This window comes from Suillus plorans (assembly GCF_016647745.1).
Source record: "Suillus plorans strain S12 chromosome Unknown HD556scaffold_11, whole genome shotgun sequence".
Lineage (NCBI taxonomy): Eukaryota > Fungi > Basidiomycota > Agaricomycetes > Boletales > Suillaceae > Suillus > Suillus plorans.
In genome coordinates, this window is record NW_024537395.1 from 796,700 (window position 1) to 812,223 (window position 15,524).

At 48.0% G+C, this 15,524-nt stretch overlaps 3 protein-coding genes across 3 annotated transcripts; 2 read left to right on the forward strand and 1 right to left on the reverse strand.

Annotated features, from left to right (window-relative positions):
• The first annotated feature begins 828 nt into the window (after positions 1-828).
• On the forward strand, positions 829-2,112 carry HD556DRAFT_1348132 (uncharacterized protein). The gene has a single exon (XM_041302306.1). It carries the CDS (start codon positions 889-891, stop codon positions 2,086-2,088), a length of 1,200 nt encoding a protein of 399 aa, XP_041163881.1. The 5' UTR covers positions 829-888; the 3' UTR covers positions 2,089-2,112.
• A 7,247-nt stretch (positions 2,113-9,359) lies between these two features.
• On the forward strand, positions 9,360-12,688 carry HD556DRAFT_1525346 (uncharacterized protein; the record flags this gene model as incomplete). Its single annotated transcript, XM_041309259.1, has 7 exons — positions 9,360-9,801; positions 9,848-9,979; positions 10,019-10,216; positions 10,276-10,472; positions 10,726-10,870; positions 10,925-11,614; positions 11,656-12,688. The coding sequence occupies 7 exons, from the start codon at positions 9,360-9,362 to the stop codon at positions 12,558-12,560; spliced, it is 2,709 nt and encodes a 902-aa protein (XP_041163882.1). The 3' UTR covers positions 12,561-12,688.
• Positions 12,689-13,207: 519 nt separating this feature from the next.
• HD556DRAFT_1305685 (uncharacterized protein) lies at positions 13,208-14,221 on the reverse strand (the record flags this gene model as incomplete). The annotated part of the gene is made up of 4 exons (XM_041299813.1): positions 13,208-13,276; positions 13,370-13,403; positions 13,798-14,102; positions 14,156-14,221. 4 exons carry the CDS (start codon positions 14,219-14,221, stop codon positions 13,208-13,210), a joined length of 474 nt encoding a protein of 157 aa, XP_041163883.1.
• Positions 14,222-15,524: the final 1,303 nt, after the last annotated feature.

A 15,524-nucleotide genomic window follows, 5' to 3' on the forward strand; every position in this document is an offset into this window, starting at 1 on the left:
CTATTGCTAGCGATGTCAGGGCGTGGTAGCCCGCGACCGTATCGGTCAAAAAGACTCTGAATTGATAGCGGGAAAGATGGTGGCACCGACGGTCGATATTCACGATGGGCATGGGTGTGATGAGTGTGACGATGGTGCCAACGTTGAAGAGAAAGGTTGGTGAATCCTCGGAAATGCACACTTGAGGTGATGCAGTTCGATATTTGTAAGATGACTCGGATAAGGTTAATGAAATTTGTAGTCGGAGCTATTCCGAAGGTAAGAGTGAAAATTAGCGATGTTATCGCGGACTGGAGAGTCGACAAGGAGGTACGTATAGTTTGTAATCGGATTGGGACTCCCCCTATTGCAGTTGGCCGATGAGTTCGTAAGCTCGCGACGGTTTTCCATCAGATGTTTTCCGTACCAAAAAGGAGAACTTGGCGTGAACCTGGGGAGGATTAGCGATATGACATCGCTTGGAAACAAGAATTCGAAGGATTTGATTGACAGTACAAGGACAGAGTTAGTTAGATGGTGAAAGTAAGACGACAAGAGACAAGTCTGGACAGCCAAGTGGATGAACAGCCAAGATGAAGAAAAGGTACGGAAGAGAGAGAGGGTGCCAAGGATGTGTAATCATCATGGGGATTGTTTACAAAGACAGACAGGTCCGACGTGAGTATAGGCACGATGTAGTACAATGTTTGATGACAAACGTTGCCAGCGTGAGGAATATTATTTTAAGAGGAAGTCGATAAGAAAAAACGGAAGCAAGTTTTAAATTTCATAATAAGATCCAATTCAAATCTCGATCGATTTGGTCCCCCGGAAACCCTTTTTGAATCATAAAGTGATTCATTTAAGAGTCCAGGATGAGCGAGGCTTGTTGCATTTTTTCACCCAACAATGATTCGTACTAACAGCATTTTATTGAATTCACCAACGCAGTCACCAAGACTTTCCCCTACCGCAACCTATTCCATCTCTTCCAGTAGTTGCTCATCCTCTGACTTGAACCTACAAATGCAACGTCGTATCAGATTCGCACCTTTACCCAATGAACAGATCACAACAACTCCTCCAGCAGCAGTCGATTCAAAACCAAAACCAAAACCAAAATCTTCCTTCTTCCGTAGCATTTTCAAACGTTCCCCTCCACCAGAAGACGTAACAATCCTTCGTCGCTCCCGCTCTCCACAACCCCATGACTTCGGTTCTCCTCTCACCCGTGCCAATTCAACTCCAATTCGTCAACCAAAACGTTCATCATCATCATCATCAGATTCAAAACCACGCTCTTCAGCAAACTCACTCGGTTCAGGCGGCGGCCGTCATGCAATGCCAATGCCTTCAACTCGTTTCACTACCCCATCTCTACCCACAAAATCTGCCAGGCGTATGCTTAATGGTCGCGTCTACGGATCAAAACGTCAGCCTCCAGCGAACCCTTTTGCAAATGTACGTGACGAGCCAGAATTCGTAGAATGGGGTTATGGCGGCATGGGAAGCGTGACCGGCAGTAGCGACTCAAAATATTCCGTTCTCGCAAAAGGCGCGCCAGCTCTACTTTCCCATACTCAAGCACGAGTTACCAAAACACCGGTGGAAAGGAACGATGGCGTGGGTGTACCAGCTCCAGATGATGAGGATGATGGGAGTGGCATGGGTTGGGTAAAGAAAAGGAAACTCGAAAGAGAACGTCTTGCCAGGGAGAAACAGGCGGCGGAGCTCATTTCTGCCCTCGATACAGATTCAAGGCGAACAAGCACAGATAGATCTTCCACCATGGACAGCACAAGTACTCGTCTCTCCACTCTCGCTGCTTCTTCAGCTCCTACAACTCCTCTTAGCACCACCGATACTCTCCCACCCCAAGATTATATCTTGCAGGCTGTGAGATTGAGTCCTCACCTCAAACACACCTCCCCCGTGGTCAACACATCACTCTCCTTCACACACCCTCCCATGAATCGCCCAAGCACAGCCAGCGAGAGTACCAAATATCATCGCCAGGCTCTAAGAGAGGACGACTCGGACGAGAGCGAGGTCGACCGCGCAGAGGTACGTCTCCTACCTTTCCCTTGTTCTACCCATCTCACCTTCTAATAGGATCGTCGAAAGACGTCTCTGGGCGCTGGAGTCGAAAAGATAAGCAGGCACAAACAAGCCGTTCATTAACGTCCCATCTTTACAGCACCCGCGCCCCGCCCTGACTTCTCCTCCAATATACTTCGCTGTCCATATCCCTTTGCTCTGTTGTTCTTCTTGTGCATATCGTCCATTCGCCCTATCCTCGCCTTCACATCATCGCTCAATAGCCTCTTACGCCCCTGTATCTTACCCATCACAGCCCGCTCAATTACTGCTATCTTATGCTTGGGTATATCGCTCATATTTCTTTATCACACATCCCTCCCGGATCGTGCATAGCATCATGGCGCATACCGCTGTCCCCACTACACCGGCGCCATCTCTTCGACGTGGGATGATGTTTTCTTGGAACGCGGGCTTCCTCGTGGTCTGGAGATTGATTAATGGTTGTCTACGGTACTTCGTCTCCATATTTATCCGCAGCCTGTACTGAAAATAGTTCATCCTCGTAATAGTGCCTTGCATCTAGCGTCCATTTAATCCTCGACTGCTAAATCCATTCTTGATATAGCGCCTTTGTCACCATTCATATCCGTTCTTGTTCGTGTCCGACGTGCAAGGTTGGCGTTAGGCGGAATCATAACCAGAACCCGGTGTTATCAGTTTCATTTATCCCTGCATTACACCACTCCACTAGCACCTTGACTTCTTCATGCTTGCCGTGTTTCGTGGACATCCCCGGGCACTATCATTATCTCCATCAAGTCAAGCGGGGATTTGCTTTGTCCATCAAGTTGGCAATCTTTGTCTATCTCCATCTCCATCTTTGTCAACTGGGGCAAGGGTTCGGTTTCGGCTTTATGTTTCGAGCCCGGATTAGCCATGATACCGTCAGCGATGACTTTTTTCGTGTCCCCTGCATTGCAAACTCACCCCTCCATCTCCATGTCCCGATCAACTTCGACATCTCCTTTTATCCTCAATCGCCACTCGTCCATCATGTATCTTTCTACCTCTAACTTGTATCCAACAACGATCTTATTGCCTGATTCACACGGGTGCCGGTTCGTACTATTTGACATTGCATAGATCCCAAAGCTTATCGCGCTCATCTTTGACAGTGCACTTGCATCGCCCCGTCTCGTCTCCGTACTGCAGTGCTGAGAGGAGCTATAATCGCCTGCTCTCCCTTCCGCCTCATTTCACCTCGTCGTGCTTTGTTTCTTCTCTTCTTTTCTTTTCCAAACGCTATATCTCATCTTGACTTTTTTTATTTCATTCCATCATGGACTGTATGTCGCAATGCATTAGTTTATACCCTTCAGCAGTGTAGCTTCGTATCGTCTTTCTTTTGTCTGTTTTTTCTTCTCGTCGTTTCTTTTTTGATGCTGGGTTATTGGTTTTTTTTGATGTAGATGCTCGGGCAGAGTCTTGGGCCAGCCAGTCTGGCAATGGGGTGGGGTGGCGATGTTATAGCATAGAATCCATCACGACGATTAGGTTGCATATTGGTCACATAACATATACGCATGCATCACGTTTCGTGCTACCCCGCAGTGCGGGAGGAGATACCGAGCTCAAAAGATGTCCCTCCAAGTCTGTATCGATGCATTGTAAGGTTTAAATTTGGATGTCGTAAGGTTGAGTTACCTTCTATGATCTGATACAATTGATCGGATCTCAGGCAGGCTGACGCGAAAAGAAGAGCGCCCATATGTACATACGCATGGCATTGTCATGTCAATATGGCCTGGCCTCTAATATTATCTGCATGCAGGGTACAAAGACATCGAACTCGACTCCGATACAAGGCGTGTATTTTCGAGTCGTACTTGATCTATATTAATGATGTCGAGAACAAGAACTTGACGCGAGTCTAATATCATGCGTGCTGACCTGAAACAACTTTTGAACTCATGCGCTTTGATACATGTGATATCTATAACTCGAGAAGTAGAAGGTTTCTTACAATAGCTCTGGACGCGAAAAGAAGCGAGTCCGAGTCCGATATTATCTAGGGTAGAGGGAGCACCTGAATTCAACTTGAAACATCACTACAAAACATACAAGTGTACAATCCATCAGAACGCGCGTCGCGTAAGTTCAAGTAGGGTCGAGAGCGAGGAGCCGCGGTATGGCAATTGATGACGATGGCGTCTGAGACGTTTGAAAAATTAAAATAAAATCATTCTATATCCGACGTGGTGATAATTTTGGTGGACATTCGAACACTAGCCTTGACAATGACGTGACGTTTTATCAGTTGTTTATTCTTCGTTTCTTCGTCTAGTGCTGCAACTGGAGGTCTGGTAGCTGAGTTGAGAGGAGATTAGAGGGAGTTAAATTCCTAGATGGGTAAGGAATGTAAGTCGTCACCGACTGTCAGTGCTTAGTCGGAAGGCGCACGAGATAGCACATTGATGGTGTAGATCGCATGCGCGGTAACGTTACTGAATCATGATACATGAACTGGTAACGTGACATGGTCAGCCATTGCTGTAAAGTCGAGCCGCTAGCGGAGTTAAGGAGTTACAGGTTGACGGGCGTGTTAACGGAAGAGTCGTCGACTTCGGCTCTCGAGGCCCTCGGGGCGTGTGCTAAAGATAGGTGCTGGTCGTGCGCTAAGTATACTAATCGCGAGGCGTTAGGACCCTGAAGTTTGGTTGTCAAGAGGAGAGGGCGTGCACCTCGACCAAGAGGTGATTTGGTGACATGACATGGTCAGAAATTCATTCGGCCAGGGACAAGCTCGGAAATTTGCAGACGAATAAGTGCAAAGTGAGTGGCCAAAGTCACCATAGACGTGAGGGCAGGCAACGTCCAATCCAGAAGCACGAGATAGCAGATTTAGCTGCGTCGGTCGCATGCCAGGTAAAAATTTCGAAGAATTCGAGACGTGTGCATACATGATGGCAGGGATCAAAAGCCCCTGTCAACATATGTTGACTCTTGAGCAAATATGGGTCCAGTCCAGAAGCTTACGAGATAGTAGTTCTAGCTTGTGTTGGTCGTGTGCCAGGTAATTGCGCATAGGACCCCGGGTCTGGCTCTCGGATCATTGCCTCACAGGCAGCGAACCATTTCGATCCTAGAGGGATTTTTGCCCGACGAGAGCCTGAAGTAACGTAGCCCGACATATCCGCTCCATCCGATCTCATGCGCCTATCTGAGCCCCTCAGCGTTAGATTGATGATGTGAGTCTATCGTGGCCGGCGGGATTTTAGCCATTTGATGTAGTTTAATTTTTGCGTGGGGTTTGGACGAGGCGGAGGAGCGCTGAGTGATTTTGGCCATTAAAAAATTGGTGGAACCGGTGAGGAATATGCCAGGTGGAGTTGCGATGTGGTGCGGATTTTTTTCCATTTGTGGGTTAGGTTTCGGAAGCTATGTGGTAACGTTCCGGCGGCTGAACTTCCGGAGGGACGGTGTTCGTATCGCTGGCGCGGCGGGAAACGTACACCGCCTGAACTGACATCCGGTCACGATAAGCAGGCAATACGCCGTCATATGATGGTGAAATTTGGAAAAACCATTATGGAGCGCAAGGTTACATACTCACAGGATGGTCGCAACACATCAAAAAAACTTGACCGTTCCGCAGCACTTTGACAGTATTGCTGTGGAATGCCGTACATCCTGTTCATCTAAAGAACAGAAGTATCCCACCAACGCTGCCTTCGATTTGTGGGATTCTCAGGGAATTAGGCACACAGCCTGCCGCTGTCAGAATCTTCGCTGGTTAAGGGGATGAGATCGCTTGATATGCAGGATGAGCTCAGGAGAATCATTAGTGAAAAAAGGCAGATTAATGTCTCGCTTACCTTGGTCTAGATAGACCGTTGTGAAGAGAAGATACTTGAGTTCTGGATCTAGTACATTGAGAGCGTCGGTAAGTGAAAAGATTGGGAATATGAAAGACATGCCGACACTACTGCCGCCACAATGGCAGGCTGACGTGAATCGTATGAGCCGGGGCTGATTGATCAGTGCTATATCAGACAACACAGCAAACACATATTAGGGGCTGATTTGATCCGTGCTTGCGTGAATACACGCGTCTTCATATGTATGAGCAACTGATATCACGAGGCTAGGGACGCATTAATATACAGCAAACGAAATGAAACACGCATATGATAGGCAATCCTATGCAACATGACTCTACACAGGCGAAGGAGGACCTTGGACACTTTGCCATCCGGGGATCCAATTCGAGTAGGCTGAATCCTTTGCGGTGGTTGCGCGCGCATATGCGAACCACGATGGATGATATCGGCCGTATCGTATCGATCGACCAGATAGGCATCTCGTACACCGCTCTTTTACCAAACCGAATATTTGGTAAACCGTTGCGATACCACGTACTCGATAATTTATTATAGTGGCGTTACCTGCACCTAGACTGCAGGTCTTGGCAGTTTCAATGAATGCACGCACGTGCTGGCGCGTCTGACACATGAAGTTAGGCATTCCCCGAACAATCGGATCCGAGGGTGTGTGAATGCTCGCTACCACTCTTGATAGCCTCGTGGGTAATACGCAGTACGCTCGCCGTACCTTTACGTGGAGAGTCGAGGTACCCAGCTATGCCGAAGCGAGTCTGAATAATAATACGCACGACTAGTCAGCTCCTACAAGCATGCGCATCAGACAATATCATGCGATACCTTGTATGCGGAGTATGATGCGCACGTGAATCACAAGAGAACGAGTGACATGAGTCACCCTCGAGGTGTTTCACTAACTCGGAGCTTTAAAGTCTAGATCTTCATGATAAATGTATATGAAGCATTGTTATTAATGTGGTAGCCGAGTGCCACGTAGAGAGCTGGTTGGCATCGGCGGTCTAGTCGATCCGAGTCGGAGCGAGTGAACCTGTGAGTTATAATTTCAGTGTCTGTAATTCTGAGGCAGCAGACGATATGAAGGCAGAGGTTGACATTGCTCACATAACTCGAATCTTCACCATATGACCACATCATCTCTAGTGTCCCCAGTCGACGTTCATCATGCTGCGAGCCAGGCTATGTTTGAATCATCCGATAATATCGTGATCTGGTGTGATTCTCTTGTATTCTCCGCTGCGCTGTTACGTCAGGAATAATGACAGCGAGACGGACCGGCGCGCCTGATGCACTCGTGTAACGAAAACTCTGGCACGGAGAAACAATCTTCTTAGCTTCGTCCACAAGGACAGGCAGCTCGAGGATGTATCGATCTGGTGGGCAGACAAGCATGAATATATGCGGAGTGGCTTTGCGAGTGAGAATGGAATTGGTTGTCCTGCATTGGGAGACCTCTTCCATCACAGGCCAACTAAGCCCCTCTGCCCAGATAACATACGTGAAATGTGTTTCCCGATGTTACGCATGGATCTGTCTGACTTCTGTGACAAGGCATGCGACGCAAGGCAGACGCAGTGAGCAGTTCGCGGAACGAGGAAGACTCGTTGTCGGCCAAGGCATCAAGTTTTGGATCTCATCTTGTTACAGGAATGGTAGCATTGAATGGCGTGCGGGGTAATGTCGACTGAAAGGAAACCCACTGAATTCGGACGGTGTTCTAATCCAGCCCAGGGAAGAAGTGTCTGTCGCATAGCCTTGACACGATCTCCTGCAACAGCCTCTCACATGTGGTTGGACACCGAGTATGTTTGATGGTATGCCAAGTCTTTCTGCAACGAGGTGACCGTGACATGCGCCAACACCTATTGAAGTTTTTCTCGGGTACCGTGTTGTCACCATTGGACGAATGCTCGTAGATCTATGCTCGCGCATCCTTCAACTCCCCGAATCACGAGAAACATCGCAGGAAGATTGCAACTTCACGATATCCTGGACGTCGTGTAGCAGCCCTCCATCACGGGTTGATTGAGTTCAAGAGGTAATATAGGTGTAGGACAAAGCCACTAGAAAGTACTTCTCGGCTCATATCAATTGGAAGGCCCGTCCAATTCGGGTCAAGTCCAGCGCATCCAACTTTGCTGACGTCTTTTCGGATCCCTGCTTCTTCTTTTTGAATACTCGTGTCGCAAATTTCCGATAGTGGTTGCATCAAGGTTGCAGGTATTCCCGCTACCTTTACTGATAAATTATCAGCACGGATACCTGATAATGCATGCATCACTCTGGCCAAGACGCCCCATTTTGACAAAACTTGAAAGACGAGCGATCTACCTCGTCGCTCCAGATGATGCCCACTGAGCTCAAGTCGCCCTATTATCCACAACCAGTGACCACATTCATCTCGTGCCCGCTGCTAATGACATGGCGATCTCTGATGGAACACTTGCCAGACAACAAGAAGATGGTGTGAAGATCACATTATATTGTATTTGCGCACTGCCGCTCAGTTTAATATCAAATTCTACATGACATTCGAGAATAAATGTGATCAAAGATCGATCATGCATAATAATCAGGGTGAAAGCATTGGTAAAAGAACTGGTGTGAAATCTCACTTGATTTCTCGGCGGCCCAGGTATAGGGACTATTGAGTCTATGGTAGACATTCCAAAATACCCACAATGACAGTCTTTTGAACGCGTGGCTCAGTAGCATCTGTGGTGAGGACTTGCCAACGTTAACGATCATGTTGCATTAGTACTGGTGTGGTGCAGGATTCCAATGATGATGTACTTGGGAGTGAGAAAACTGAGATCAGTTGGGCGGGAGTAGGCGAAGCTGAAAGTAAAGGTGAATCATGAGCAGAGCACTGGAAGCAAAGCACTCCTCCATGATAGAATTGGTGACAAGTTTGAGATGCCAGAAGAGGGACCTTTGGCCGCATCCGGTGCACGAACAGGTCTTGGGAGTCGACGCGATGAAGGGGTGGTATTGCAGTAAGCCCTTAGCTATATGCATGCATTCGAACGAGTGACATGGTGATGTGCTGGAGTAGCTGCTCGAAACGAAAAAAAACAATGATGTTCATGCGATAAAGCAGGATAGATAGCCAGGAAGCACCAACTGCTTGATTGGATATGGTGAAATACGTTCTGGAAGCTTTGGAGACAGGAATTGGACACATGCTCACGATGTGTGAGGTGCTGGAGGGTATAGGGTCAAGGATGGCGGGTATGACGACAGAGTATATATATTCTTGCTACAACAGTGATGGAGGTGTGGAGGCCTTGTGTCCTGGGCGTCTATATAAACGAGGCAAATTGACGCAGTGAAGCAGCATAAAACGCACAATACACGCACCTCTGCAGCTTAGTGAAAGACACCAACAATCCCTCCAAAGACTACTTCAGCACGCGCCCGACGCCATCAACCTCCAGTAAAATGTCGAAGCTCAAGCTCATTCCAATCACTACACCCCTGCGAAAGTTCAAAGGCCATGAAGAACGCATAATGGCAGTCGCAGTGTTCCTCAATAAACGACGGATGGTTACGGGCTCGATAGACAAGACGCTTCGTCTGTGGGACTTGAAGACAGGTGTTGTGTTGAAGAAGATGGAGGGGCACAGCGGGGAGGTATTGGGATTGGCTGTATCACAAGATGAGCAATTAATAGCAAGTGGTGATTTTAACGGAGAGGTCATTGTCTGGCACGGAGAAACTGGCGAATCACTCACCCAACCCATCAAAGTCCACTCCAGTTGTGTCTCCTCGCTGGACTTTTCTCCTGATGGAACCGTGCTGGTCACTGGTTCAGGCGCGAAACTGTGCTGGAAAAGTCAAATCACGTGCAGTTGTTGGGTCCAGCGTACGGTATTCGCCATTAGTTAGAGACATCGACCATATTATCGAAATTTATAATGTTATCCCAGGCACGAGGAAACGCGCGTCGCATCCTTCAAGGGTCATGACTCATACATTATACAATTGCTCACTCGCATGGATACCCGATGGCGCACACCTTCTTTCAGGCAGCAATGATTTCAATACCCTACGCAAATGGGGTGCATTGACCTGGCAGCAGGTCGGTGATCCATAGTCAGGTCACATTGCCGTTAATCCTGCTGGCACGCTCGTCGCCTCCGCATCTGATGACAATTATGTCCGTCTTTGGCAGCGCTCAGATCGACAAACCATTGCCATCTTCAAGCACTCATCATCGCCGACATGTATCACTTTCTCCGTAGACGGCAAGCACATCCTCAACGGAGGTGGACATGAGATCATTAATCTCGGAGTGGGTACATCAACAGGGTGTTCATCCAAAGGCACGTTTCCGTCCTTGATATGTAGACTACAGCTCGAGCATGTTTCGTGCAGATCCTAGCTATCACGACAGCCCGCATTGCAATCATAAATGGAGACTTATCTACTGCTGAAGAACTCCTCGCGCAAGAAATAAACACCGGTACGGACGACCATACTTCCTATGTCCGTCGCTCGTTTGTAATGTCCCGAAAACACGACTGGGACCACACCCTTCAGGATGCAATTAACGTGAGATGAAATGACCGATCATGGCCCCCTTACAAAAGGCTAACTCAATAGTGACTTAGTCCATTAGCATCCAGCCCTCATTGACAGGCCATCTTTCCAGGGAAATCGCCCTCTGCGGAAAAGGCCATGTCCGGGATGCGAGGGCAGCATTTGATGTCGCACCCATGTACACGAACCAGGATCAAGAAACCATTCATTTTCTTGCGATGACGTCTATGCTTTTGTGGCCCATGTTAACTTCGGCAATGCATAGGTTACCGAACTCAATCCTTCTTCTCACGTCGGATACCAGTCGACATACACAGCGCTGCATGCTGCGCAACGTTACGACGAAGCCGTTAAGGCCTTCACAATCATGTTGTCCAAGTTGGATAGTGCTCCCGAAGCACAGATACGAAGTAGGTCCTGGGACATTCATTCATTAATTCGAGGATGCTTACCTTGTCCTGCAGACCTGCGTCAGCAGTATGTCTCTCCATCCGAGGCAGAAGATACAATTCGAAAAGCTGTTTGGATTGAACTCGAAAACGCCCCGCTTCGTCTACTTAACACTTCCACGGGTCTCTTGTGCAACCGAGCAGCACAGATAAACTCCTTCAAAATGAGTTCAGAGTACAAGGAGCTTCTTTCATCTACAACGAAGCACTCAGACCTCCAAACGAACCGCATTAAAGACGTGGTGGCAACGTACTTCCGCTGCGTCCTGCTATCGCACAGCTGGGAAGAGACGGAGGTGCTACTGCACGACATTCAGGACAAAGTCGTGTACGAGTTGAATGGACTTGGTGGCATCGCGAAACTGCAGTCATTCTGCAAAATCGTTCGTGATGCTGGGTATAACTGGGCCTGGATGGACACATGCTGCATCGACAAGAATAGCAATCCCGAGGTCCAAGAATCAATCAACTCCATGTTCGTATGGTATCGTCACTCAGCGCTTACCATCGTCTACCTATGTGATGTCCCTCCTTCATCCCAGCCCGGTGCACTGGCGCAGAGTGTTTGGAACGAGAGAGCATGGACCTTTCAAGAATTGGTCGCTCCGAAAGTCGTAATCTTTTATCAGAAGGACTGGTCATTATATCTCAACGATCGCTCTCCCAACCACAAAGAGTCTCCTGCAATCATGAAGGAGTTGGAGGGTGCGACGGGCATAGATGCACGGGCCCTAACTTCCGTCCAGGGATGAGTGACGCTCGACAGAGACTTCAATGGGCATCGTCACGCATCACTACATTGCAAGAAGACATCGCGTACTCATTGTTTGGTATCTTCGATGTCCACTTACCTGTGATGTACCGTGAGAACAAACAGAACGCGCTCGGGAGACTCCTGCAGGAGATCGTGGCTCGGTCGGGCGACATCACTGTCCTCGATTGGGTCGGACAAGCGTCTGAGTTCAATAGCTGTCTTCCAGCCTATATTACCTCTTATACTACTCCTCCTCTCACCCTTCCATCTTTGTCCGAAGATCAGATTCAGACAACTATATCTTCGCTGCGAAAAAATCCTATGGCTCTGGATTTGGCTTCGAAACTTCACGACGCGCTTGATTACATGAGCGCTGCTCGTTTCGTGAGCTACAGGCTGCATCTGCCTTGCATAACATTCCGTGTCACAGAAGTCAGTTTGAGCTACGGTCCATCGGAGACTCAATATCAAGTCAAGGCAGACGGGCTTCATGACCTGCTGATCACCACCAATGAGCCGCTTGTTCAGTCCTCGCAGACAAGGCCCCCTCATCAAACCTTCGTGCTTGTTCGTCCCTGGGATCGGTCTCTCATCGAGCTATCAGACTTTGCAGATTTGCTAGACGATACGGAAAGCGAGGAAGACTATTGGACGCCACCTCCTTCTCCGTCAGACGATTCATCTAGCCGTTCTCTTGTGGAACAAGTGGATGGTTCAAAATCGCGAGCATTGCGATTGCTTGTTCACCTTGGGCAGCCTTTCCGCGCATTTTTGCTAGCGCGGCAGCGCCGTGGAGAATACAAGAGGGTCGCGTCGGATCGTGATATCATCGCACAAGTCAAAGATGTGGCTTCTGTTCGATACCTTATGGGCATCAGAATGATGGAAATTTCGTAGATGCATGTTTTTTTCCCTAAAGATTAGAGATCTGATCGGTTTTCAATGGTACTTCGTATACGGGATACTAGTACACGCATGTGTTCTGGACCATAGTTTCTTCCAATGCACTATCTGCACTTCTCTCATTACATGAACTGATCAGTCAGCCAATTTGGTTCACCACACGGGCACGTGCTGGGGTTCAATTTATGCTTCAAGCTAAGTCAAGTCTCGTCACTTGCCTTATGTATCACCGGTCACCCTTCGTCTGCGGCACCACTACTAATCAGCACCTGGAACGAATTCGAACTTCACGCTGAAGATTCCCAGGAGACCATGCGAGTTATCGCTAGCCCTAACCTTGCCGCTGTACGAGATAGTAGCGACTGCAGTCGCTACCGTAGCCGCCTATACACATCACAGCATTAATCTCTCTCATCTAAGACACTCGATTTATTGCCCTTTTTATGTAAGGCTGCAATCAGGTCACCACACGCGTGTCCCTTGACGGTTCTGGCATTAACGTCATGCACTCCTGCACCGTTGTACTAAGTACACGTACAGTACCAAACACCTTCCCCCGCTTGATTGGAACGTGACCCTTAAACGTTACAGTGCCTCGCAGAGGAGTGAGTAATGACAACATCTTACGGGGATATCCTCAATTAGAGACCATCGGGCCTCTGTGCTTCCGAAAAATTTTTAGGGTCACCGGCAGTTGCAGGCAAGTTGCGCTGTGGACGGGCCCACAGGGTTGAATTTTGGCTTGATTAAAGGCCATAGAAATTTCGGTCTGTGCCACCACATAAACATACATTCGGACTCACTACATTAGTAGGTACCGATTGGGCTGTTCCGGACCTGAGGAATTGAAATCGGACCTCATCTAAATCAACAAATCGCTTAGCAGCCGAAAGACGAGACTTCTGTTACTCGAGTTTATCGATGGAGTCACGCCCCCATTGCACAACACGAGGCTAAGTCCCTAACTAAACCCTGCCTCTATTGCGCTCCTCGTGTTTTAGATGTGAGATTGAGTTGCGAATTCTGGTTTCGTACTTGGGGATTTACTACTACAGGAGTAAATAAACGTGTGTGTAAGACATTGATACTGGTATGTTACATCGAATCATAAATCTGGAGAAGCACTAACTGTAGGAGTGACAGCGAATAAACACCGCAAGACGAGTTAAAGTAATCATCATCTGGGCAGGCCCTAGCGTCCGTCTATATTGAAAGACCACCATCTACGCACCGCTGACCCGAGCAATTCTTCTTATGATTGCTAAGAGTGTCCCTGCGCGAGAACTTGCTGCCGCAGTCGCAGAAGTATGCAATCCCCATGTGCATTTCTTCCACATGCTCGCAAAGGCTCCCAATGTTGAACTCCCGACCACAATGGTTCCATCTGCACTCGGCGCGCGCGCTCTCTTTTCCGCGAATTTCGTGAGTTTCACGTAGGTGATTATGCAGATCGGTACCACGAATCAAGTCGTCGCAGTGTAACCCGTGCGGATAACCCCACATGCACAGGAATAACTCTTCGGGAGAATGGGCAACCTGAAGGTGCTAATTAGATGCAAGTGATCATAATATTGACAATTTACACCTACAGGTCCTGGCGTAGTGGAGGAATCAGACAACCCGTTGCTAGAGCGGCTATAAAAATGGTTCGACATGGTATGATCGAGAGAACTGTGTGCTTTATGCAGCTTGAATACCTGAGTGAGCAGTGACCTAGCAAGATGCAATGGGCATCAACAATGACAATGTTCTTATACTCTTGCCTCCCCAAACTACCTAATAAAAGATGAGTATACAGCAATCACGCTGTTGGCAATTAATCGAGAACCTCCTCGAGCGGTTACATTTGAGCTTCACGGAGATGATCAGGCCAATCGGCCACAGGGGCTACTTTCCCAGCCTGCCAAGTTTCACACAGCCCATCTATTGACACATCGGCAAAATTCTAAAATAAGCGCTCGAACTTTAATTTATATCTCGACGACGACGTGAAAGATAGCGAGAGTACTGCGACACGGTGTAGGAGGCAAAATAATATGTAGTACCACATCTATATCATCAATACGACTGTTTCTTCAGTCTATGAAGCGACACAACAAAGCGATGTTTCGCTCCAGGTTAGCGCGCGCCTAGCAGCACAAAGCGCTGAGTTCAGATTTCATGTAGGATGTGCATGCTAACCAAATACTGATACTGTGTGTCTGATAGAATCCTTCATCGGGCTGAAGGTAATGCAGACATTCGATGAGCAGAGGGGACTGATAAGATCTCAGCACGTTTCAGCTCAACCAGCGCCCTCAGATGCTGAATGAATGCAATAAAACAAAATTAATGGCGACGGATTTGAAACCGGCACGGGGGTCTAATAACAGATCTTTTGAATCTGTGGTTATGCGCCCTTGGCTATGACTGGTTTGGAAGGACCTTCGAGGGAACTATCATGAGTGAATGTGTAAAGGTGTGACAAAAAGAAAAAAAATTGCCATCGAAGTTTCAAAATAGCAAGTTTCAAACTTGCACCATCAATGCAATAGACAGATTTCGAGTCTGGTGCACTAACCCCTTGGCTAAGGCTAGTCCGGATGAACAACCACGAAAATATTGGTGAGTGAATGTGTAGGTGTGATCATAGACAAAAACCATTTGAGGCAGGTTTCAAACCTCCAACATTCGAGAGAAACAAATTTTGAATTTGTTATTGCGCCCACATGGCTATGACTACTGAAGATGGATCTTTAAGGGACTATCTATGGGTGACCGTTGAAGGTGCGCTCACCAAAGTAACTCTTATCAGAAGGTTTTGAAACTCAGAAATCATGGTAACCACTTGGCAGGCTGGAATGATTAAGGGCATTTGTTGAAGGCAACGGACCCACAGGCTCCTCATGAACGTTGGAGGCCTATACCGGAGTGCAAGCGATGGCCACACTGCACGACTCGTCTTGTGATCTTTGTCAT

Coding starts and splice junctions, on each gene's coding strand:
- HD556DRAFT_1348132 (XM_041302306.1), top strand. CDS start 889: ATGATTCGTACTAACAGCATTTTATTGAATTCACCAACGCAGTCACCA.